The 27,038-nt window shown below is 44.0% G+C and overlaps 1 protein-coding gene across 1 annotated transcript in view; it reads right to left on the reverse strand.

The window, feature by feature from the left end:
• LOC144671303 (uncharacterized) overlaps nucleotides 1-19,912 on the reverse strand; it is a 49,186-nt gene extending 29,274 nt beyond the window's left edge. Inside the window, exons 1-7 of the mRNA XM_078533114.1 lie at nucleotides 19,755-19,912; nucleotides 19,413-19,672; nucleotides 17,620-17,782; nucleotides 12,084-12,233; nucleotides 6,021-6,181; nucleotides 3,737-3,913; nucleotides 3,375-3,516 (exon numbers count right to left, since the gene is read on the reverse strand). Coding sequence (XP_078389240.1) covers nucleotides 3,375-3,516; nucleotides 3,737-3,913; nucleotides 6,021-6,181; nucleotides 12,084-12,233; nucleotides 17,620-17,782; nucleotides 19,413-19,589 — 970 coding nt within the window. The 5' untranslated portion in view covers nucleotides 19,590-19,672; nucleotides 19,755-19,912. The remainder of the gene's footprint in view (nucleotides 1-3,374; nucleotides 3,517-3,736; nucleotides 3,914-6,020; nucleotides 6,182-12,083; nucleotides 12,234-17,619; nucleotides 17,783-19,412; nucleotides 19,673-19,754) is intronic.
• Between the last annotated feature and the right edge of the window lie 7,126 nt (nucleotides 19,913-27,038).

The following is a 27,038-nucleotide window of genomic DNA, read 5'->3' on the forward strand; positions in this document are numbered from 1 at the left end:
ACCACTCGACTCCCATCTTCTAACACAATTCATGTGAATTGTCAATTCATAAGACATTCTTATCTAATTGCAAGAACAGTGGGAAATGAGATGGTTTTTGAGCGTTTTTCTATGTAGAAACGCTGAGAAGGACTATTGCCCGCATTCCAAGGTTTGGTACGCCAAGTTTGAGTTTGTAAAGACCATAGGAAGAAGGAAAGATTAAGGAGGGTAAATAATTTGTACTGATTTGAGGTGCTGGCAAAGAATGAAAGTAGGAAGTACTAAGATGAGTCTTCAGCACAGAGAAGAGCAATGAGTTTAGAATGGAAGATTTCATTCATGTCAGCGGAAAGACCAGCATTTTCTGCCCACTCCTAATTGCCCTCGAGAAGGTGCACATGAACCATTGCAATCCTTGTGGTGAGTCACGTTATGTAGGGAATTCCAGGATTTGGACCCAATGATGCAGGAACAATGATATGTGTCCAAGTCAGAATCATAGTGACTTCAAAGGGACCTTAGAGGTGGTGGAGTTCCCATGCACTTGCTGCCCTTCTTCAAAGTGACAGAGGTTGTGGGTTTGGGAGGTGCTGTCAAAGAAGCCTTGGCGAGTTGCTGCAGTGCATCCTGTAGATGCAAGTTAGAGAAAATGAAAATGGAAAGTAGAACAGCAGTGATCATAGGAGTATTGATAAAATAGAGAGGGCACAACAGATTGGATTAGAGTGGGGTTGGCTGAAAGCTAGAGGTGAGAGAGGCACAACCACGTTTTTTTTAGAACCGTGGGGGGGGAATTTTCCCCTCGTCGGGTGGGCGCGGTGAGCAGGCCTGGGAGCGGCCACGCAACGGTCCACCACCCGCCGTCGGGCCACGACGGCAATTTCACACTGGCTGGCCAATCAACAGCCAGCCAGCGTGAACGGCGCGCTGAAACGCTCAGCGCTGCCTGGATGGGAGGGGAGCGGAGGGGGAGGAGGGTGAGCACGGAAGTCAGCGCGTGCGGGCGGATGCCCTCACAGAAAGCGCCCTGAAAGCGCAGAGCTGCCTCAGGGAGCTGAAGATTTTTCACATGAAAAATAAAGTTTTTTGAAACAAAAGAAAAGCTGGTCCCCTCCTGTGATTCTCTCACATGAGCAGGGGCGTGTTAGAAATGAGATTTAAAAATTTCTATTTTACTTTTGATGAACTCAGAAACCTCGTGGATGAGGTTTCCTCAAAAACTCAAAGGCCGCTTGGCCTTTTTGCCCGCCCGCCAACCATAAGGTTGGACGGCAGGGGGGAAAAAATTCAGTTCAATTAATTTATTAATGAGCTTGACAGCCCCCTTAGTTGTTGGCGGACGCGCTGCTGGCTCCCTCACGCGCCCGCCAACCGAAATATCGCACAAGGGCGCGATGATGTCGGAACGCCCGCCCAACATCAGCGCGCGCTATTTCACGCCCGTGCGTGTCAGGTGCATGCCCGCACGCCGAGGTGAAAATTCAGCCCATAGAATGGTTACAGCAGCACAGCAGGAGGCCATTCAGCCCGTCATACCCATGCCAGTCCTCTGCAAGAGCAACTCACTAGTCTCACTCCATAGCCCTGCAATTTCTTTCTCTTCAGGTAATTATCCAATTCTCTTTTAACGCCTCACTTTAATCTGCCTCCACCACACTCTCAGGTCGTGCATTCCAGATCATAACCACTCGATGCTTAAAAAAAGATTTTCCTCATGTTGTCTTTGGTTCTTTTGCCAGTCACCTTAAGTCGGTATTTTCTAGTTCTCGACCCTCGCTCTAAAAGGAACAGTTTTTCTCTATCTACTCTCTCCATACCCCTCATGATTTTGAATACTTCTATCAAATCCCTTCTTAATCTTCTCTTCTCTACAGCTTCTCCAATCTATTTACATAATTGAAGCCCCACATCCCTGGAACCATTCTTGTAAATCTTTTCTTCGCCTCTCTAAACCCAATCACACCTTTCCTAAAACGTGGTGCTCAGAAACAGACGATACTCCAGTTGATGCCGAGCCAGTACTTTATAAAGGCTCATCATAACTCCATTACTTTTACACTCTATGCCCCTCTTTATAAAGCCCGGGATCCTTTATGCTTTATTAACCAATTTCTTAATCTGCTCTGCCATCTTCAATGATTCGTGTGCATAAGACCCCAGGTCTTTTTGCACCTGCACCTCTGAGAATTGTACCCTTTATTTTCTATTGTCTCCCCTCATTCTTGCCCCCGCTTCACTTCACACTTCTAGGCATTAGATTTCATCTGCCACTTCTTCATCCATTCTACCAGCCTGTCTATGTCCTCTTGAGGTTTATCACTATCCTCACAGTTCATAATACTTCCAAATTTTGTGTCATCTATAAATTTTGAAATTGTGTCCAAGTCTAGGTCATTAATTTAGATCAAGAAAATCAGTGGTCCCTGGGGAACTGACCCCTAGGGAAGCCTACTATATACCATCCTCCAGTTCGAAAAACAACCATTCACCACTACTCTGTTTCCTGTCATCAGCCAACTTCGTATCCATGCTACCACTGTCCCTTTTATTCCAGGGCTTTAACTTTGCTGACAAGCCTGTTGTGTGGCTCTTTATGAAACGCCTTTGGGAAGTCCATGGTGTCAGCTGTGGCTCAGTTCATAGCACCCTCACCTTTGAATCAGAAGGTTGTGGGTTCATGTCCCACTCCCGGAAACCAAGAACTGTGAATGTACTCGAAAGAGTTACATGCGATCTGTTGATAACTCGAAAGAGTTACACCATATCAACCAAATTACCCTCATCAACCCTCTGTATTACCTCATCAAAAAACTCAATCAAGTTAGTTAAACAAAAAAATCAGTGATGGATTTCCTTAATTGGTCCACCTGTATCCAAGTGACTGTTAATTTTGTCCCAAATTACTGTTTATAAAAACTTTCCCACCATTGGAGTTGAATCAACTGGTAATATCTAGGTGTGTGAGAGAGCAGCTACCAGTCTCCACAGATTTAAGAGCAGGATTCGAGTTCCTGCAGTTCCTAAAGTTACAAGTTTAGAAGTAAAGGAGTGTTTGGCAGCAAAGAGCGAACAGAGTTTCTTGGCGGCAGCTTCAACAATGGAGAGGTTTCCATCAGAGATCAAAGGAGATAGTGAGGCCACAGCACCTAATCTGGCCCTCAGCTAGCAATCTGATTCAGAGTGGGGTAGGGTGAGCAATGGTTTCTGTGGCTGTGGCTGACACATTGTAGAAACAGGGAGCATGGAGCTTTACACAGCAACTAGGTAACGCTCCACTTGATACTAACACTGGGGTCTCTGAAATGAGAACATATTCCAATCTCCAACACTAACATCCCTTATGTTCCACTGTTGAAATACATCCTCCAGTTGCTTCCAGTGACGATGCTTACCCTGGATCTGTGGATACTTTGCCAGGATCTGGAGAGTCCATAGCAGTGTTGTACTGGTTGTTTCAGTTCCAGCCATAAATAAGTTCATTGTCGACATCAACAAGTTCTTGTCACTGAATTCTGAGTCAAGCTTGTGTTTCTCCTGAAACAAAACAAATTAATCTACCTTTAAAACATTAAAGTTCTCATATTGTGCGTAATCATTTGTTTACAACAGCTCGCGAATGGTGTTGTTCAGATGGAGATAACCTCAGTGCAGTGCTGTTCAATTCACCAGATCAGTTCCAGGAAAATGATTTATTTTCAGGGAGGAGACACAAAATTTGAAATGTGTGGTTATAAAAGGAAAATATTCCCAGTACCTCATCCATCTTGGCGAGAAAGCTGTCAATGTAATCCCTGGAGAAATCTTCCTGGAAACTTTCTTTGTGACTTTGAATACTTTTATTCAGAAATTTTTCCAGACTTGCTATAATTTGGAAGAGCCTCTTGTGAGGCCCAGGAAAAAAATCCATGATCTTCGGGAAGTTATTGTACATCTGCAAAGCAAACAATATTTTCATGAACAAAGTAGTGCTTCTAGCCAGCTGGTGTCAATAGGTTAGCGTGAATCAGATATCCTAAATGGAAGACTACTTCATTTCCATCTCCTGGTCCAGTGCTGAGCCAGAGACCAGGAGAGATGTAGACTGAGTCAGCTCATCTTGGCTGAGGAAAGCTAGGAAGAAAGGTGCAAATGACTGAGCTTTCCGCTAGAGAAAAGAGAACACGATACAGGAATTTTATAGTAATAAAAAGAATAGTCGGTTGGGAGTAAACATCCTACTTAACCTGGAAAATAAACAATGAAATAGAGGACACCTGTACAAAATTCACATGACTCAAGCAAGGTTAGAAGTTAATGAAGAAAACTGCCCTTCCACCCACCCTCTGTCCCCACCCAAACTGGATAGTGGACATGTAGGACAGGCTCCCAGTAAAGATAGTTGATTCTAGGCCGCTTTTAAAAAGGAGTTGCACTGACCCCTGCTGAGAAGCTGAATTGGAGGTTATAAAGACATTGAGTAGCACAGCTTGATTATAGTTTTAGGGAGACCGGGATAGGGAAACAACAAGCGGTGTGAGAGGGAATTTCCTGTTGGAATAACTGGACCGAGAATATCCTGCTTGGACTCAGGATTGAGTGGGCTTGATGAGTTGATGCCTGTGACCCATTCAGAATTAAGAAACAGGAAAGTATTCCCTGCCAATCAGTGCTTTAATCTGAACACAAAGCTCATCTCTCTGGTAACCCTCTCGCTGCAACATTCTGTGTACTTCAACCTCATACCCCACTGGTTAGACCATCCCAAATAGTTCTCATCTTTGAGTGAAGAAGTTCTCACTGATACCAGTTTTAAGTTTACTTTTAACTAATTGTCCTTTGCTGCTATTCATCTGTCTTAAGTTAAAGTAATATTCTGGGTTTCCTGAGATGTTAATTATCTAATAATTTGTAGATCTTGATAAGGTCCAATTATAACCAACTTTTGTCGACATTGCAGTTCTTCAGGATCCCTAATCTTTCCTCCTGACACACCCCATTACTCTTGGGTTCAGTTCCTTTCACCACCTCCTCAATCTCTGCCATGCCTGGACCTGTTTTGTAATGTAGTGGCCAACACTAAGTAATGTCTGACCAGTGCACTGCAGAGTCTTAACACAACCCCTCTGAATGTATGTTTTCCTGCAGCTATATCTTACAGAATATTTTTTGTTTGGTTTACTCCATTGTCTTAACTGGATGTTGAAAGTGACGACTCTACCATTACTCCCAGATACCTTTCTAAGTGCCAATTTAGTTTAATTTACATTTGTCAAACTTAACTTTAATTTGTCTCCCAGATAAGCAATTCATCTAATCTTTTTTCAAATCTTGAACCTCATCTTCAGGATCACCAAGTATCATCTGAAAATCTAACCAGTTTAGAATTAGGAACAAAATAACTGGTGGAGGCCATTTAGCCCCTGGATCCACCATTCAATTAGATCATGGGTGATCTGTGACCTAACTCCATATAACTTGCCTTTGCCCAATACCCCTAAGTAGCTTTGTTTAACACAAACCTATCAATTACGGATTTAAAATTAACAATTGACCCAGCATCAACTTCTGTTTGGAGAAAAGAGCCCCAAACCTCTACTAAACTTTGAATGTAGGAGTGTTTCTTAACTTCACTCCTGAAAGGTCTGGTTCTAATTTTTAGGCTATGTCCAGTACAGAAAATGGTTTTTCTCCATCTACCCTGTCAGACCTTTAAACATCTTGAAAACTTCAATCAAATCATTCCTTAACCTTTTAATTTCCAGTGAACACAACCCTAGTTTGTGTAATCTGTCCTCATAGTTTAACCCTTGGAGTCCAGTTATCATTCTAGTAAATCTACATTGCACTCTGTCCAAGGCCAATATATTTCTAAGATATAGTGGCCAGAACTGCTCACAGTGGTGTGGTCTAACCAGACCAGAGCTTTGTATAACTACAGTATCACTATTATCCTCTTCAGCATTCCATTAGCCTTTTGATTTTTGTTTTGTATCCTTAACATTTTAATGATTTATGTACACAATTTCAGTAACACTATGATCTAAAAGAAAAAAGAGTACCTGCACCCAGGGGCTGCTGAAAATTTGGCTGCTTTCTGCTATCATCTCCAGCAATGAGAAAAACTCCTTATGTCCATATTCAAAACGATCTCCAAAGACAATGGAACAGATGATATTTGACACTGCACACTTCAGCAGAAAATCTGGATTAAATGGGCCCTCTGATACCATAGAGAAAGGCAAGTTAGAAAGGTAGAGTTACACAAGCAATGTCAGAGGCAAACAAATGTTTGATAGATGTTACCAATCAGAAATTTCTGTTAAAAAAGGTGTCAAGTAGCTTTTTGTGGGAGCCTCCCATCTCGAGTCTGATCCTATCCTCATCCGGTGTCCATGTACATGCACTCCAGGTGGAAGAGGTGGGGATGGGGGTCACTGGGCAAGTTTGGAACAAGAGCTGCCATTTCCCTCCCAATCCTAGGGCCAAAGCTTACTGTAGCAACCCCAACACCAGACCAGCTGGAACCAGACAATTTGGAGGACTGTGCATGGGGCATTCCTCGTCTTTGGCTAAGCTCCTCACTGCTATCAACTAGCTGAGCCAGTTATATTCAACAGTGGAGTATCCACAACCCTTTGAGGTAGAGAATTCCAAAGATTCGCCACTCTGAGTGAAGAAATTTCTCCTCATCTCAGTCTTAAATAATCGGCCCCTTATCCTGAGACTGTGCCCCCATGTTCTGGATTTTCCAGCCATGGGAAATTACCTCTCAATGTCTACCCTTTCAAGCCCCTTCAGAATCTTGGGCAGGACTTTGCCGTTGGCAGGGGTGCTCGGCAGGGGTGGTTGGGAAGCCGACCGCCACCCGCGATCGGCTCCTCACCGCGATTTCACGCGGGTGGGCAAATTAAGGGCCGCCCTGCGTGGATCGCGAGTGGCAGCACTGAGCGCTGCCTGTGCGGGCAGGGGATAGGAGGGAGAGTCGGGCCTAGCGTGCAGTTCACACGTGCGCAAGAAAGGGCACTTCAATCTCCCCGAGGCACAGAGCTGCCTCAGAGAGACTGAAGCGCTGTGTGAAAAAAAAATGAAGAGAATAAAAATTTCATAAAACATGACCCCTCATGTGACTCTGTCACATGAGCTGGGACATGTTTTTAATTCAAAAATAAAGTTTTAATGTAATGTTTATTTGTTTTAGGAAACCTCATCCCGCTCGTGGATGAGGTTTCCTAAAACATGTAAAGGCCGCTTGGCCTTGTTGCCTGCCCGCTGACCGTTAGGTTGGACAGGAAGCGTAAATTTGAATTTAATTAGATTGTCAATGGCCTTAATAGGCTTTTTAATTATTGGTGTGCGCACAGCTGACTCCGGCGTGCCCGATGAACGAAATATCGTGAGACTGCAAGATGACACCAGGCGCACGCCTGATGTCATCACGTGTCATTTTATGCTCGGACGCGCGCCCGCTCGCCCGCACACTGAGCGTAATATTCTGCCCCTTGTGTTTCAATGAGATCGCCTCTCATTCTTTTAAACTTTAGCGAATGTAGACTCAATTTACCCAGCCTCTCATCATAGGACAACCCCCTCATCCCAGGGACCAATTTAGTGAACCTTTGCTGTACCACCTCCAATGCAAGTATATCCTTTCTTAAACATGGAGACCAAAACTGCACACAGAACTCCACATGTTAACTCACGAAAGCCCAGTACAATTGTAGCAAGACTTGTACTGCCAATTCCCTTGCAATAAAGGCCAACATGTCATTTTCCTTCCTAATTGCTTGCTGTACCTGCATGCGAACTATCCATGTTCCTTGTACAAGTACACCCAAGTCCCTCTGAACATCAACATTTAGAAGTTTCATGCCTTTCAGAAAATATTCTGCTTTTCTATTCTTACAACCAAAATGAATAACTTCACACTTCCTACAGATATTATACACCATCTTCTACCTTGTTGAATACTCACTTAACCCATCTATATCTCTTTGCAGCCTGTGTGTCCTCCGCACTGCTTGCATTCCCATCTAGCTTTGTATCATCAGTAAACCTAGATACGTTACTCTCGGTCTCCTTGTGTAAGTCATTACTATAGATGGTAAATGGCTGAGACCCCAATCACTGAAACATGCGGCACTGCACTATATATAGCCTGCCAACTTTACAATGTCCCATTTACCCCGACTCTTTGTTTCCTACCCATTAACCAATCCTCTATCCATGCTACGCCCAACTCCATGGGCAGGATTTTTAGTTCAGCGTGCGGACGTACGCCCGACCCAATCGGATGCAAAATCGCCCGAGATATTTCAGTCAGTGGGCGCGTGCAAAAGCCGGAAGCACGCCCACCGACAATTAAGAGGCCAATTAAGGTAATTAAAGGTGCAGTTGTCTCCAATTTTTCATGGTCCACCCAACCTTACAGTTGGCGGACAGGCAAATCGGCCAGGTGGACTTTGCATTTTTCATGAAACCTCATCCAAGGGCGGGATGAGGTTTCCGTTGTTAAATTGTCCAGCCAGCGTGAAATCACAGTTGGGGACCGATCACAGTCGGCAGTCCATTCCCCGGACGACCCTGGGCACTGATTGTGCCCACTCACCAACCTAAAACTCCTGCCCCATGTCTCTGTAATGGTGATCTCTATTAGTGCCATTTGCTCAGCTATCTTATTGCAGATGCTTCACACATTCAAATAAAGGGCCTTTAATTTTATTTTTTACTATTCTCTCCATGGTCCTCACTCGCTGATGATGCACTATTACCATTGAACTCTGGCCCTTCCTGCCCCACTCTACTTGTCTTTACCCACATCGCTACATGTCCTATTGTCTCAACCTTTCCCTTTGTAGCTCTGAACAGATACCTGGTGGTGCTTTGACCATTATCACTCCCTAAACTGCTCAATCACCTCTTGCTTATTTGTGAGACCTCACTGTGTGCCGAAACACTGCAATTGCCAACATAAGTACACTGACTGCAATTCAAAGCAATTCATATGATTTTCCTTGGGACATGTAATAAGACCCTAAATAAATGTGTCTTTCTTTACCACATATTGCACTTCCAGTGTAGGACTCACCTGTTTGGTTTTGATCTCAATTATTTGTTTGTAGTCTGGGCTGTCCAAATACTTGTCCTTAATCACAACAGTGACCACAGTTCAAAAGACACTTAATTGGCTGTGAAACGCTCTGAGATATCTTTAGGTTTTTAAAGGCACTTAAGTATAAATAGACACCAAATGCTAGTTTAAAAAAAGTCAATTTTCTCTTATTTACCAGCACCTCTATTTTAAACATGTACATAAACAACTCGCCTGTGATCAGATTACAATAATTCATCCATGCTAAGTGTCTATACTACACAACCTAGCGATCACACTCACTCATGAAATGAAACACACTACTGGAAATGACTCTGTTTTCCACTTGCTCCACAATGCCAGTGCCACTTGTGAACTCACTATATCATTTTAAATGGTCAACTTGTCCAATATAATGGCAAAACACTGTGGATGCTGGAAATCCAAAATAAAAACAGAAAATGTTGGAAATACTCAGAGGGTCTGGCAGATTCTGTGGAGAGAGAAACAGAGTTAAGGTTTCAGGACTGTGACCTTTCTTATGAAATGGGATCTGATGAAAGGTCACAGATGTGAAAGGTTGGGCGGAATTTTCATTTGTGGTCCTGATTCAGCCACTGGGTTGAAATGCGGGTTGGGAGCACACACACGGTAGCATTGAGAACTAGATGGTGATTTTTTTAAGTGGCCCCCTTAAGGAACCACACCCAATTAAAGACAGTGGACAGGCCCACCATCAAAAGGAGCTCTTCCAGCATAGAAACTGGCAGCCGCACCATCAGAGGTGGGAGCTGCCGATGTAGGCAGAAGAGAGAGACAGAGCGCCTCAAGATGGAGGCACCCTCTAAAGAACTTTCACAAACTTTAAAAATCAAAAAGGGCCACAGCGGCCCGGGCGTCACCATGGATGATCTGGTCAGCCAGCAGTCACGGCTGTGGCCCTATGGCTATGGCAGGTTCAACGGATGGGTTTCCGAGCAGGATGGAGCACTAGACCCCCCAAACTACTGAGAGGCTGCCTCCATCTCTTGGCCCTGTTTGAGAAAATTCCAGCCAGCATCAGAAAGTAACCTTAACAGGCTCTTTAACTGGCTACCCGCCACTTAAAGGCAGGTGGCCATCATTCTACCCACCACCCTCACCCCACTCCCATCAATCCTGCCTGATCGAAAATGGCCCAGAGGCAGGACCAGAGCAGGAGACCGGCAGGTCAGCCAGTAGTGGAAAATTTCAGGCCCAATCACCTCTGGTCCCACCAATTGAAAATTCTCTAAACACTGTTTGTCTCATCACAGATGCTGCCATACTTGCTGAGTATCTCCTGCATTTTCCGTTTCTATTTCAAATATAATGCCCAGCCAATCTACTAGGCATCTCCCTCGGCCAGTTGCAAAATCTACTAACTGCTAAGTCAAATCCTGAAGTAACCTAATTGCCAAATTTGCCGACTAATTGGTGAACAAGTGCCTCCACTTTACGCTCACCTGTTCTTGTACTTTGCTACCCATTTGCAGAATATTACTCTTCTCTCGATCCTTGCTCATCGCACAATAAGCTGCCAGATACTCAAATAGACATTACCCGTGGATCAAGCACAATGAGAGAAATTAGGGATGGGTATCAAAAACTGGCCTTGCCAATGATGCTCACATCCATGATAGAGGGAAAAAAAATGAGCCTTGCTCCCCATCCCCCACTGCACCCACCCATGGTTACCAGTGCTCTGCAATATAGTCAGCCGCCCTGATTCAGATATGGGAACAAAAATGGTGAAAAGACTTTGAGAAAAAAATTATGTTGTCAATTCACTCTGATTTGTTTCATCCACCAACACCATAGGTCTCTACTAGACACCCAATACAGTCAACCTTTCCTGATTCATTTAACTTTTCCTTACCAGATTGTAGCTGTGAAGCGTGAACAGCAGCTGCTCCGATAAATCACCATATCATCTCTGAACTTACAGATCATCAACCAAGTTTCACCTGACCATATCATGATTGGGCATTTCTCAACACTCCAGAACTGAAAGGGGACAGCGCGCGTTAAGTCTTCACCAATTGGGCTTTGTGATTAAAAAATGTCCATGAGGACAAACCAGTTCCCACATTGTTGAACCATGCCCACTTTCCAAACTATCTGATGGCCTATACACTTTGCATGCTGGTAATAATAATACTCCAAGGTGACTGGAATTATACACCAAGTTTGATTGTGCTAAATTAATCATAGGAACAGGAGTATGTCAAAAAGGCCATCGAGCCTGCTCCACTATTCAAATAAATCGTAGCTGATCATCTACCTCAACGCAACTTTCTTGCACTATCCCCATATCCCTTGATGTCATTAGTATTCAGAAATCTATCGATCTCTGTCTTGAACATACTCAATGATTGAGCTTCCACAGCCCTCTGGGGTACAGAATTCCAAAGATTTGCCACCCTCTGAATGAAGAAATTCCTTCTCATCTCAGTCTTAAATGACCTGCTTCTTATCCTGAGATTATGTCCCCTGGTTTTAGACTCACCAGCCAGGAGAAACATCCTATCCACATCTAGCCTGTCACACCCTGTAAGAATTTTGCAAGTTTCAACGAGGTCACCCCTCATTCTTCAAAACTCCAGGGAATACAGATCCAATCTCCTCAATCTCTCCTCATTGGACAATCCCGTCATCTCAGGAATTAATCTGGTGAACCTCCATTGCACTCCCGCTGTGGCAAGTATATCCCTCCTTAGATAAGGAGACCAAAAATTTACAAAATACTCCAGGTGGGATCTCACGAAGACTCTAATCAATCTGTTTCTGTGTCACAGAATGTGTAGGCGTTAGATTACTGAGTTTCCGATAAATTCTCCATCGGGGCAAAATTAATTTTAGAATTGAAGCCATCAGGTCAAACCTTACTCCATTTCGCCCTGCTATCCCTTCCCACTAGACCCTAGAAGTGATCCTTGCCTATCCCCGGTTAACTTGGAAAAGACAAGTCTATCTCTAATCATTGAAAAAATGTTCTAATACTTTAGTCAGAAACCTTTTTTATCTCGGAAAGCTGTAACCAGGAACTGTGCTTCTTCCTGGATCCGCTCTTCAATGCCTTTTTTTCCCATTCCAAAATTCCTCAACGTGCTGAGAGAGAATCTCCGAAGCTGCGTCCATGTCTCCCCATTACTGTCAATAATTCCTGCAAGAGAGACATTAACATGAGTGAAAATTAGCTGTAACTGAATTTTCAGTTGGCCTTGGGCAAGATGTACTGAATATTTTTGAATTCCTTTCTCCCTTTTTCCTCGTCTGCCAAGGGTACCTCAATCGTATGGTCATTTTTTTTTATTCATTCACGGGATGTGGGCATCGCTGGCTAGGCCAGAATTTATTGACCATCCCTAATTGCCCTTGAGAAGGTGGTGGTGAGCTGCCTTCTTGAACCGCTGCAGTCCATGTGGTGTAGGTACACCCACAGTGCTGTGTTCTTCTAGGTGGGACAACACAAAAGTAAATATGATAAATTCTGGAAATATGAAATAAAAACGGAAATGGAAGATTCCGATGGCATTTGGTTCCTTGACTGTCGCTGGGTCAAAATCCTGGAACTCCCTAACAGCACTGTGGGTGTACCTACATCACATGGACTGCAGCGGTTCAAGAAGGCAGCTCATCACCACCTTCTCAAGGGCAATTAGGGATGGGCAACAAATGTTGGCCCAGCCAGCGATGCTCACATCTCATGAACGATTTTTTAAAAAGCTGTGGAGAGAGAAACAGTTGACATTTCAGGACTCTGACATTTTACCAGAACTGGGAAAAGTTATAAATGTAATAGGTTTTGTACAAATGTAAAGGGGGAAGGTGGGCAGAAGAGCAAAAGGGAAGGTTTGTGATAGGATGGGTGAAAGGCGAGATTAAATGACAAAAAGTTTTCTGGTGCAAGGCTAAAGAGAGTGGTAATAGGACAAGTAAAGAAACAAAAGATGTGTCTAAAGAAGATGTGAATAGCAGGATCCTGAATAGCTGCTGTCCAAATGCAAACTAAATGATTAAGAGAGAAATATAAGAAATAGGAGCAGGAGTAGATCACAAGGCTCACTGAGCCTGCTCCGCCATTCAACACGATCATGATGGATCTTCAGCTTCAACTCCATTTTCCCGCCTACTCCCCATATCCTATAATTCCCTGAGAAACCAAAAATCTGACTATCCCAGCCTTAAGTGTATTCAACGATGGAGTATCCACAACCCTCTGGGGTAAAGAATTTCAAAGATTCGCAACCCTTTGAGTGAAGCAATTTCTCCTCCTCTCAGTCCTAAATCTCAATCCCTTTATCCCGAGACTGTGCCCCTGTGTTTTAGATTCCCTGACCAATGGAAACATCCTCTCAGCGCGCACTCTATCAAGCCCCTTTAGAACTTTGTGGGTTTCAAGGAGATCGCCTCTCATTCTTCTAAACTGCAGAGAATGTAGGCCCAATTTACTCAGCTTCTCAACATAGGACAACCTCCTCATCCCAGAAAGCAATTTAGTGAACCTTCACTGTTCCACCTCCAATGCAAGTATATCATTTCTTAAATGTGGAAACCAATACTGCACACAGTACTCCAGATACTGTCTCACCAAAACCCTGTACAGCTATAGCAAGCCTTCTTTACCTTGTACTCCAATCCTCTTGCAATAAAGGCCAACATGCCATTTACCTTCCTAAATGCTTTCTGCACCTGCACGCTAACTTTCTGCATTCCTTGTACCAGCACACCAAAGTCTCTTTGACAATCAACACTTTCAAGTTTCTCACCTTTTTAAAAATATTCTTTTATATCCTTTTAAAAATATCTTCTTAAAAATATAGATTGTGAATAGCTGAGGCTCCAGCCCTGATCCTTGGGGCACCTCACTATTCACTGCCGGCCAACTTGAAAAAGCCCCATTTATGCCCACCCTGTTTTCAATCTGTTAACCAATCCTCTATCCATGCTAATACATTAACCTCAACTCCACGAGCCCTTATTTTGCCTATTAATCTTTTGTACGGCGCCTTATCGAATGCCTTTTGGAAATCCAGGTATACTACATCTACTGGTTCCCCTTTATCTCCTCTACTTGCTACACCATCAAAACACTCTAACAAATTTGTCAAATAGGGTTTTCCTTTGTTAAAACCATGTTGACTTGTTCTAATCACACTCTGCTTTTCTAATTGCATTGTTAAGACCATTAATAATAGATTCCAGCCTTTTCCCCACATCTGATGATAGGCTAACTGGCCTGTAGTTCACTGCTTTCTCTCTCCCTCCTTTCTTGAAAAACGGTAATAATATTTGCCAACCTCCAATCTAGTGGGACCATTCCTGAATTTAAGGAATTTTGGAAAATCATAGCTAGCACAACCACTATCTCTGCAGCTATCTCTTTTAGAACTCTAGGGTGTAGGCTATCAGGTCCTGGGGATTTGTTGGATTTTAGTCCCTTAAATTTCTCCAATACTTTATCTCTGCTGATATTAATTTCCCTAATTTCCTCACTTTTTAGTCCCTAGCTTATTGTCTTTTTCTGGTATGGAACTTCTTCTACTTCTTCTTCTGTGAAGAAAGACACAAAATATTTGTTCAATGCCTCCGCTGTTTCCTCATTCCCTATGATAATTTCTCCCGTCTCTGTTTCTAAGGGACCAATGTTTAGTCACTCTCTTCCTATTTATATACTTGTAAAAGCAATACAATCTGTTTTTTTATATTTCTGGCTAGCTTACTCTCATATTCTAGTTTTTCTAGTTTTATCAACTTTTTGGCAGCCTTCTGCTAGTTTCTAAAGCACTCCCAACCCTCAGATTTTTTGCAACATTGTAAGCTTCTTCTTGTAATCTAGTATTAACTTCCTTAGTGAACCATGGATGGGTCCTCCCTGCTGACATTTGGTTCTTCAATGGAAAGTATTTATGTTAACATTCTGAATTGTTCCTTTAAATGTTTCCCACTGCTCATTTACCCCCCCTTAGCCAGTTCTCCCCTCATACCTAGGTAATTGGCTTTCCTGTAAGTTTAAGATTTTTGTTTGGGATTGGAATATGTCACTTTCAAGAGGAAAACGAAAGAAAAACAAAATAAACCAGCAAAGAAACACAAAAAAGTGGGGACAGAGGACATGATCTAAAATTGTTGGGACTCAATGTTGAATCTGAAAGGCTGTTAGGTGCCCAGTCGAAAGCTATGCCATGAACTTGCACAAGTTTGTGGGTTGAAGGTCCACTCAAGATTTCACCTTTAGCTAGTTTGACACTTCAGTCCAGTACTGAGAGAGTTCTGTATGGCACATGCATTGTCTTGGACATGAGATGTTAAACCAAGGTTCCATCTCCCAGTTTGGGTAGCTATTCTTTTCGAAAAGAGCAGGGAGTTGTCGGTGTGTCCTGGGTAATATTTATTCCTCATTGCCGGAAACGGATTAAGACCTGAATTTTTCCCGCGTCGGGTAGTCACCACCGCCCGCGATCGGCTCCGCACCACCATTTTACACGGGCCGGCCAATTAAGGCCCACCCAGCGTAAGATGCGAGCGGTGGCGCTCAGCGCTATCACTGTGCGGGCCGGGGGGAGAAGGGAGAGTAAGGGACAGCGCTCTTTCGTGGATGCACGTCCGACTGCTCACATGTGCGCGAAAGAGCGCTTCGATCTCCCTGGGGCCCGGAGCTGCCTCAGGGAGATCGAAGCGCTTTTGAAATAAGTAAATAAATGGAAAAAAAAATTTCTGTGTCACATGGGATGGGACATGTTTTTATATTTCAGAATTTAAAAAAATTTATTTCATAAAAGCTTTTGGAAACCTCATCTCGCTCGTGGATGAGGTTTCCTAAAAAACGTAAAGGCCGCTTGGCCTTTTCGCCTGCCCACCAACCATTAGGTTGGACAGGCAGCGTAAAGTTGACCTTAGTTACTTCCTTAATGGCCTTAATAGGCCTTTTAAATATCAGCGGGTGCGCAGCCAACTCCGGCATGCACCCGCCAAATAAAACAACACAAGACAGCGCAATGATGTCAGGACGCATGCCCGACATCATCGTGTATCACTTTACGCGTCGGCATTTAGGGCGTGCCCCTGCATGCTGACTGAAAAATCCTGGCCTAACTTTTCCTTGATGGCAAAGTACAAAATTGATAGCCTTGTGAGGGAATGGCACTGAAGATTGGATGTGCTTGGTTCACACCTGTCTCTGAGGAGATGATTGTGGGTTCAATTCCTACAGCAGAATTTTACCGCATAGCCTACACTGATACTTCAGGGCAGTATAGGTGCTATCCTTGGATGAGGTGTTAAACCCAGGCCAATCTGTCTGTAAAATAACCCATTGGGCAGAGTTTTCTGCTACTGGGCAGGTGGGCCCGACCCAATCTCCGGCGGGCGGGGAGCCGATCCCCGCTGGAGAAGCGGGCCCCACTGCCATTTTAAGTGGGCGGCCAATTAAGGCCCGCCCAGCGTGAAGTCTGGCGGGAAGCGCTATGTGCTCCCTGTCTGGGTTGGGGAGGATTCCCCAAAAGCGAGAGTGCGCTCTTTCGCACATGCGCACGAAAGAGCGCACATCTCCCTGAGGCTAAGTGCTGCCTCAGGGAAATCGCTGACAGTTTTAAAAACATTAAAAATAGAAAAAAAAAATCCTTCACATGTCCCCCTCGTGACAATGAGATGGGACATGTTCATAAATTTCACTAAAACTTTATTGAACTTTTTAAATCCCTACATGAAACCTCATCCCGCCGGTGGATGAGGTTCCATGTTTTCTCTATTCCCCGCCGGGGCTCCTGGCTGACCCACCAACCTTATGGTTGGACGGGCAGGTCCTTTAATTGTTTTAATGATCCTGTCAATGGCCTCAGTTGGCCATTGACAGGTTGGCGGGCCCGCAGCTGATTTTGCTGCGCCCCCCTGCCTTCCTGAAGATTTAAATGGGGCGGGGTGACGTCAGGCCCCCGACATCATCCCGTATCATTTTGTGCGTCGGTGAGTGGGCCCTGCCCCCTGCTCGCCGACAGCAAAATTCAGCCCATTGAATCCTTTGAAGAAGTACAGGGGAGTCCTCCTGGTGTCCTGACGAATATTGACCCATTAATCACCACTAAAAACAGATTACCTAACCAGTTATGTCATTGCTCAATGGCTGTCATGTTCGCCCGCATAATAGCAATGAATATAGTTCCAAAGCACTTCATTGGTTAAGAAGAGCTTTGGGATGTCATGAGAATGGAAAAGGTGCTTTGTAAAATTAGTGCTGTATTCCTATGATATGTTGAATGACCTCATTTTGTTCCTCACTTAGTTTTTAAATTTCGCCAAGGTAGCATAGAATCAGCATTATCACTAGGTGAATGAGGGAGAAGTCAGAAAACATTATTTCAAAAGCAAGGACATATAAATATACAGGAAAAGGTCAGGGAAGTGTAACTCCAGTTGACAATCTAACAGTGGCAGAAACTCAATGTGCCAAATGGCCTCTTCCTGTGCTGTACATTCTGATTCTAAATGCTCAAATCTTACCAGGGCAAAAGCAGTGGCAGTAATTTGAACAGAGTGAAAAGAGTTCTCACCATAGCCTCCTGTTGCCTTTATGAAGATTGGGAGGGGATACCGACTGCCAAAGTCATGCCCTCGCTCAATCAACGTTTCCTTTATAGTCTCAAAGCCACACAGCACCACTGCAGGGTAGGTACCAAACCAGATGGTGAATACTGGGCCATATTGCTCACTCAGCTGTGAAGACACGATAGATAAGTAACAACTGTTAAAAAAGGTACTGCACCCCGGACAGCATCAAAATATCTATTAACACCACTGTATTAACCAATGGGATGAAAGTGGGCGGAGCAGGACACAAAGTCCATTTACTCAGCAAACAGAGTCTATTTAAACAGTGCACTGCAGAAAACAGTCTGCTGTATCTATTCAGAAAGAGTCTCCACAAACTAGAAGAAACAGAACCCATGATGGAAATTACAGCATTGACGCGGGTAGCTTGGGTTGGGAAATTTCCCGGCTCAGTGCACCCACCTCAGGAAAAAACAATGTGCTGAATCACGAGATTTTCACTCCAGGTGGGCAGGTTCAGGATGGAATCGGGCCCGACGCCTTGGACGCAGATCAGAGGTGGCCGTAGGGGATGCCAAATGGCAAGGCAGGCTAGCTAAAAGGCCTGTCTCAGTTCTTTGGGACTTTGTCCCAGTTGTTTTGTTAAATATTAGGCCCTCTAGCCCTCACCTCTCACACACCCTCACCTACTGCCCATGCCCCATCCATGCAAACTCATGCCTCCATCCACCCCCAATGGCCTCTCACACTCTCCATGCTAACCCATGCCCCCTACCTGTCCCCATTGTCCTTTCTAGCCCCTATGCGAAATTAGTGCCAACTCATGCCAACCAATGCCCCCACTATCCTTTGCCCTTACACCCTCCATGCCAACTCACCTAGTATCCATTATAGGTAGACCTGAGGAACCAAGATAAAATTAAATAAAGTTCAAAATATTTATTACAGGCTTCACTATATAAAAATATCTCATTCATGAAAGCCCATTCAATACACTTAAATTCCTTCAAGTACTTAATCCCCGATAAAAACAAACATTTATATTCATAACCCTATATCAAAGACAGATAACACTTTAATAATCTCTGAGCTGTCACTCAAACTCTGAACTTATAGCCAGCCCCCAACTTTGATGATAGGTTGTGGAAAGCAGTCAAGCAGTCATAATGCTACTTAGATAGCACTTAGGGGTATGTCAGCAAACAACTATTGAAACTGCTAGAACTGTTTTTTTTACTCACAGGCAGGCAGTTTTTTTTCAAATTTTAAAGGCCAGGGGATTTAAATAACCTGACAACTTGATAGTTCTACATACCTTATCTGCCCTTGAGAGCATTTACGTCTCCACCATAAAGTCGTGGAATACACACCGCGGGTTGAGGCCGCTCCTGGAGCGAAAATCGGGTCTCCTTGTCTTGTGCACTGAGTTTAAATGGCCTAGCTGGTTTGTAATTTGTGCCTGCGCGCTTAATACCGAGTCCCCTTTCCCCTACCAGCGAAAATGGGATCCGGCGGAAAAGGGGAGGGGTGGTGAAACTCCGGATCTAGGTCCCACCCACCATTTTTAAAGGCCTGTTAGAGCCTCCACGACGCCACAAAAATCTGGCCCAGTGTGTTTTGACATTGCTTAATAATGTGTCTCCCTTTAAAAGGTCACCAACATTAACTAAGCCAGCCTAACGGTTTTAGAATTGCCTCTTGGATGAGTCAAAGGGGAAGGATGAGAAAAAGCTGGGAAGAAACAAAAAGGACTTTTGAAATACAGTATTTACTTATTTAAAGAAGCTCTCCTTACCTTGATGAGAGATTTGTGAGGTGCTTTTACATTCACATGAAACAAGTTGCCAAGGATTGGGAGAGCAGGAGGACCTGGGGGAAGCCTGCCTTTTTGCCGCTGTTTGTTTTTAAGAAACCACACAACAAACAGAATACTTAGGAAAGCAAAAAGCAAAGTTGTCCCATTTAAATCCATGGTGACAGCGCAATGAATGTAGAGATATTCCAACAGGAACAATAAAGGCTGTGATCTGCTGCTGATAGTCAGAAAACTGTTTGCTGGAGAAGAATAAAAAGAAAATAATTTCCACCTGATTAAACTTTGTAAACAGCAAAGCCAAGTGCAAGAATAAATACCCACCAGAACAGCAAACCTTTCTTCAATTGGCTTATCTGAGGGCAACTGAAGACCAGAGAAAGGCTTGCATTTATAGCTCCCTTCACAACCTCAGGATATCCCAAATTACTTTACAACCAATAAAGTGTTGTCTTTTGAAATTGTAACGTAGGTCTTATTGCATGGCCTTGATGAAGCAATAGAGCAATGTCTCTTATGATTTGAGCTGCAGGCTGCCAGAGGTCATTGTTCTTTAGCCTGATAATCTGAAATATGTCAGGGCAACTTCAAACCAGTGGCGGAGTCATCCCCTGGGACTTGTTCACCTGCTTTGTTTTGTTTCGTAGCAAAGGGTTACCTACCTGTCTAGGAAACTAACAAAAGTTGACACAGGCCCCAAAACTCTGACAACCCAAGGGGGACCTAATTATAAGCCAGTGGCATTATACCTCAACAATGGGTAAACCCAAAATTCCTCTCCTGGAATGGGAATGAAAACATTTTACAAAATGATTATTATGGTATGAGCCTTAACAGTGAGGTTCATTAACACTTGCTAGAAACGACACACATTCACACACAGGGGCCCGTTCCCTGCAAACAAAAGAAATATGTTGAAGCCTTGTGCCTTTTTCGAATTACCTGGAAGTATAGGGAGCCTATAGTTCCCTCTTGCTTTCTCCATGGCAACACATCGGCCAATCACAGTTAACTTGCCAACCAATCAGCACTCTCTTCCCCTGTAGCACAAATTGTTGTGATCGTTTGAAATTTGGTATTCTTGAGTTTGTCCTGCTGAGTGCAAGACCAAAAGCTTCAGCAACATGTCTCTCTTTAGCAAGATTCACATATTATAATCTTCCATACCGAATGATGCTACAATTCTGAACTGATTGATTTGGTAATCATTTGAATACAATTAATGTTTGATTGTAATTCCTAAACCTGTCCTGTTTTCATGGTGATTGAATTTGTAAGCCTTAAACTCCACAGAATTAACACAAAATGTACATTATGTCATCTTCAGTCCTTGATATCTTTGGAAAGGGGTTCTGCCCTATCATAACCTGAGAGTAACCTGCAGTGGCTTCTCCTCTCACTCCCCCAAGGATATATTCTTGACCCCCTCCTTTTTGTCTTCCACTGCTGCACCTCAGCAGCATCATCCAAAATCATAGCCTCAATTTTCATATGTACACTGACAATACTCAGCTCTACCTCTTCTTCATCTTACTTAACTCTCTTCCGTCTCTAAATTGTCTAATTGCTTGTCCGACATCCTGTATTGGATGAGAAGAAATTTTCTCCAATTAAATATTGAGAAGATAGAGGCCATTGTCTTTGGCCTGCACCACCAAATCCATTCCCGCATCACCGACTCCATTCCCGCATCACCAACTCCATTCCCGCATCACCAACTCCATTCCTGCATCACCAACTCCATTCCCGCATCACCAACTCCATTCCCGCATCACCAACTCCATTCCCACACCACCAAATCCATTCCCGCATCACCAACTCCATTCCCGCACCACCAAATCCATTCCCGCATCACCAACTCCATTCCCGCATCACCAACTCCATTCCCGCATCACCAACTCCATTCTCGCATCACCAACTCCATTCCCTCATCACCAACTCCATCCATCTCCCTGGCAACTGACTGAGACTAAACCAGACTCTTTTCCACCTTGGTGTCAGCTTTGATCCTAAGATGAGCTTCCTTCCACGCATCCGCACCATCACATGGCCTTTTCCTACCTCTGTAACATTGCCTGAATTTGATCTTGCCTTAGCTTCGATGAAACCCTCAACTAGTCCTCTGTTATCTCTAGACTTGTTTAAGTCAGCTGTGGGTCAGTTGGTAGAAATCTTGCCTCTGAGTCAGGGTTTGTAGGTACAAGTCCCACTCCAGGACTTGAGAACAAAAATCAAACCGTGACAACTCCAAGTGTAGTGATAAGAGAGAGCTGCTCTATTAGGTAGTGTCTTTCGTATGAGGTGTTAGACTGAGATCCCATCTGCCCTGTCAGGTGCATGTAAAAGATCTGATGGTGCAATTTTGAAGAAGAACAGGGAAATTATCACTGGTGTCCTGGCCAATATTTATTCTTTGATCAATGTCCCAAAAAACAGATTATCTGCTCATAATCACATTGCTTTTTCTGTGTGCAACTTGGCTGCCTCGTTTCATACATTGGAACAAAAACTACACTTCAAAAGTATTTATTTGCTGTAAAGCACTTTGGGATATTCTGTGGTCAGGAAAAGCACGATACAAATGCAAGTCTATTTTTTCTTTCAGCATGCTCCTGGCCAGTCTCCCACATTTTATCCTCCCCAAACTTGGGTCATTCAAAACTCTGCTGCCCAAGTCCTGACCCCTACCATATCCCGCTCACCCATCTCCCCTGTGCTTTCTATTTACATTCAGCCCCAGTCAAGCAATGTCTCGATTTTAAAATTCTCATCTAAGCCTTCAAATCACTCCATGGCCTTTTCCCACGCCCACCCCCCAATCCAACCAATCACTGCCCCCACCCTTCTCTGTAGTCTCCTTCAGCCTCACAATTGACCTCGGTCTCCCCACTCTACCAATCTCACCTTTGAAGCATTCCCGATTTTAATCAGTCCACTATTGTGGCTGTGCTTTGAGTTGCCAAGACTCCAAACTTGGGAGCTCCCTCCCTATGTATCTTTACCTCTCTTCCTCCTTTAATACACTCCTTAAAACCCATCTGCTGGATCAAGCTTTTGGTTATCTGGCCTACTAACCCCTTATGTAACTCGGTGTCAAATCTTTCCTTAAAGGCTCTGTAAAGTGCCTTGGGACATTTTATTCTGTTTAAGGTGTTATATAAGTGCAAGTTAAGATTGTTGTTGTCCTTGGGCCTGGATCTATTGAGTCACCTGGGTATAGTAAGTGAAGGAAATTCATGTGGTGAGAGCATTCACCTGTAGGGAGTGCATCCAATTTTTGTCCATTAAAAATGATTGGAAAATCAGGCTTCAATCATGCGTGTGCTCCTCCCAGCCCATTTTCCTGTGTTCGTTGCAGCCAGGTGATCCAATAGCCTCAGGTGAAAAAATAGGAAACTCTTTTCCAAGTTCACTCAAAAGGTGCAAACCAATCATTATATAAAACCCTAGAACCAAATTCAAGTTCCAATTCATGATTCCTACAGTTAATGGTAGATATTAAACTAGCCATGCCAATAGTCATGACATGTCCTCCAGTTACCTTGGGCACTGAAATGCCAGAAAAACATTCCATTAACGGATGCCTATTTGATGAAGGAACTTCGGTCAATAGCATTACTGCCTGACCAAGTTCAGCCAGAGTTCAGTTGTTGCATAAGGTGGAAATTTTTAACATCTATCCTGCTGTCGATTATCTTACATGTGGCACTTACACTGCTGTAAGCTACAACCTGTGGTGTCAATGGTGGGGTTTCTGGTGGTTGCACTCCCAGTGTAACTGCTATGGGTGGTCAGTGGATTTTGAGGCTCAGGACAAAAATCCATCCTTTGCAAAATTACAAAGTGGGAGCATTAGTAAGGAAAGAATAAAACCAGCTAGTTATACAATGACTGCGATATCTTTGAAGGACATAAAAAGAGACTGTGTGCAGCACATGAAGTTCAAAGTTCCCAACTGAAAACTAGTTTATTCTGATAGAAAAACAGAAAATGCTGGAAAAACTCAGCAAGTCTGACAGCCTCCGTGGAGAGAGAAACAGAGGCCAGAATTTTCCCATTGGCGATTTGGGGGCGGGGCCCGCTCGCCAATGGGAAAATGACACGGGATGACATCGGGAGGAACCCCCGACGTCATCCTAGTCCCTTTAGATTTTTAGGAAGGCGGGCGGACAGCGAAATCAGCTGTCCGCCCGCCAACCTGTCAATGGCCAATTGAGGCCATTGACAGGATAATTATGCCAATTAAAGGCCATGCCCGTCCAACTTTAAGGCTGGCGGGCAGGCCAGGAGCCCCGGCAGGCTTCTGAAAAAACATGAAACCTCATCCACCGGCGGGATGAGGTTTCATGTCTGTTTTTAAAAACTTTAATAAAGTTTATATCCTTTTTATTAACATGTCCCATCTCGTGTGACATTGTCACATGAGGGGGACATGTTAATAATTTTTCTATTTTTAATGTTTTTGACACTGTCAGTAATCTCCCTGAGACAGCACTCAGTCTCAGGGAGCAGTGCGCTCTTTCGTGCGCATGTGTGAAAGATCGCACTTTGACAGATGGGGAATCCCTCCACCCCCCGCACAGGAAGCGCATAGCACTTCCTGTCGGGCAGGCCGCTGGGTGGGCCTTCATTGGCCCGGCCACTCAAAATGGCGGCGGGCCCCGTTTCAGCCGTGGGAGTTCAGCTGCCCGCCCACCGCCGAGCCGGTGGGGCCCGCCCGCCAACCGAGGGCAAAATTCTGCCCAGAGTTAACGTTTTGAGTCCGTATGACTCTTCTTCAGAGCTAGGGCAGGAATTTTAGCTTGGCGGGTGGGCGTGCGCCAGACGTGACCAAGCGTGAAATGACGTGCAGTGACGTTGGCCGAGCGTGCCAACGTCAACGCGCAGTTGCGTGATAGTTCGGTCAGCAGATGAGCGCCGGAGCCGGCAACACGCCCACCGACAATTAAAAGACCTTTTAAGGCCCTTAAGTTATCAATTGTGCTTTTCACTGTCGGTTCAACCTAACGGCTGGTGGGCAGGAAAAAAGGCCAAGTGGCTTTTGCCTTTTTTTGGAAACCTCATCCACGGGCAGGATGAGGTTTCCAAAATCAAATACAAATGAAATAAAAACTTGAATTTTAATTAAAAACATGTCCCTGCTCATGTGACAGAGTCAAATGAGGTGACATGTTTCTTTAACTTTTTCCCGTTGTTTAATAATCTTTTCAATATATTCTTCATCTCCCTGAGGCAGCTCCGTGCCTCAGGGAGATTATTCAGCGCTCTTTCGCACGCATGCGTGAAGTTCACGCTAGGCCTGCTCGCCCTCCTCCCCCCGCCCGCACAGGCAGTGCTCAGCGCTGCCGCTCGTGTATCACACTGGGCGGGCATTAATTGGCTTGCCAGCATGAAATCGTGGTGCACTGTCAATCACGGGCAGCGGTCAGCTTCCCAACTACATGCCCCCACCAATCCCACATGCCAAGGGCAAAATTCTGCCCCTAGTTTATTCTGGTTTGACTATATATACACGCAAACACAAATGGCCACAAGAGGGTCCTATCACAGTGACCTCTTCTAAAAATACGTAGATTGAATAGGTTTGAGTTTAGCTATGATGGCATATATGGTTAAATAATCTTTTGGCACTCATTGCCCAATTCTCTCACGTGAAAAATGATCTCCTGGGGAAAGCCATATCACAGCAAAAGCATCCAACAGCTGTACATATACAAATATCTCAACAAATGGAAAAGGTAAATTCAGAGTATCGTTTAAATTGTGAAAGCAGGACAAGGGAATACAGGTTCAAACTAGTAATTTAATGTTCAACATGTAGAACAGATTCCTAGATAAAGTAGGGGAGGCATAAATTCTTAAGTTATTTAAACAAAACAACAATGGGCAACGGTGCTGGAGGATTGTAGCGTGCTTCTAGTTGCACTGAGATGGGCCAAATGGCCTTCCACATCTATAATTACCCTGTGATCTTGACCAAAAGCTCTTGCCCTGTCCTCAAATTGTGAAGATCAATCTGGAAGTTCTGTACCTTCTGCCTAATTCTGAAGACATGGCTGAAGCTCTTCACTCTTTCAACTGTGATGATGCATCTGTGGTTTTTCAAATTTCACCTGCTATTCCAGTTCAGACTTTGCAAACGCTGCTTTCTTCTTCAAACCACCTGCTACGGTTCCTGTAAAGAAACTTTCAAACTGCAATCGCCATCTTTTGTTTTCTGTAATGACGATCCCAAGTCTAACAATTAACTCTGATTATAGTAAATTACATATCAAAATTTCCATACATATTTACACTGCATCTTTGGATTATCAGAAGGTGCAAAATATTACAGGTTAAAGTAACTAATCAATTAGAACTTTAAACTCAAAACATTAAAGAACCCAGGCTCCGGGTGCCTTTCAATGGTGACTTGAAATGAGCCTGTTTTTCTCAGAAAGTTTCACTTGAACCAAACCACATAAAGCTCTTTAAATGGAACAGTTTTCAGAAAATAAAAACCCTTGTGTCCTTAATTATTTTGAAGATTGTGTTTCCAAGCAGTTGTGCTCAAAGCATTGATACCATATTCACAGATTGCCACAAGATAGATTCTTTCACCATTTGTCCGAAGGTAGATTATAATATCACAACAAAGGAAGATGGGAAACTAAATGAATATTGTTTGGAACTTTAACCACCTTCAGTGACAAGACTCTGACATCTGCTGCCAGCACAACCCCCTCCCCCAACCCTCAACATCAGCTCACTCTATTCTACATTTGCCAACTCTCTAGGAGTGTCCTGGAGCCTCCAACAATTGAAGATTAATCTCCAGGATACTGCTGTAAACAGTTCGGAGAGAAAAAAACAGGAACTTAAAAAAAAAATCATGTTTTTTTTTGTTTTCTCCCAACTCTTTGTTACATTAGTCATGGAAATATTGAAGATCGGGGGCGCCCAGATTTAATGCAGAGGTGATGGCCCCATCCACTGGTTGGAAAGTTGGGGGTGAGCCCACCTCCACTGGCCCTGGAAACTCTGAGTGGATTTTACGTCTGTCAGGCAATTGGTTTCCTGATATTGTGGCTTCCACCCCCTGTGAGGGAGAATATCCTTCCTCCAAGATCGACTGGTAAATCATGAGGGGCCTCAACTGACCCAAGAGCAGGCAGGCTGCCCAACACCTCGCCCCACCTACTTAAATTCCGGAGGAGACAACAACCACGGCGCCCACTCGATTTTACACCCCCTCCCTCACCCTGCGTGCCAGCCCGCTCCCAGACAGGGGTGTAAAATTCTAGCTGAGGCTTTGATGACAGCCCCAAGGTTAATCCAATTGGGTAACAAATGTTTGTTTACTCTCCAATTGACAGAGGAAGGCAGTCAGCTGGAGGATGAACCAACAGTGGAAGCGAGATCATTTTGAGACATGAGGTCACGGAATTAATTTTCTAGGAACTTGGGCTGAATGGCCTCCTCCTGTGCCATGATGGCTCTTTGCGTACAATCAACCTGAATTGGCAACCCTACTGTATTCTAATCTAACTTAATCTATTTTAAGTGGCTGTATGGAAACAAAATGTATCTTTCAGTGGTTGTTTTAGCCCTAAATGTGGAATTCATCTT

Source organism: Cetorhinus maximus, chromosome 32, assembly GCF_964194155.1.
Source record: "Cetorhinus maximus chromosome 32, sCetMax3.hap1.1, whole genome shotgun sequence".
NCBI lineage: Eukaryota > Metazoa > Chordata > Chondrichthyes > Lamniformes > Cetorhinidae > Cetorhinus > Cetorhinus maximus.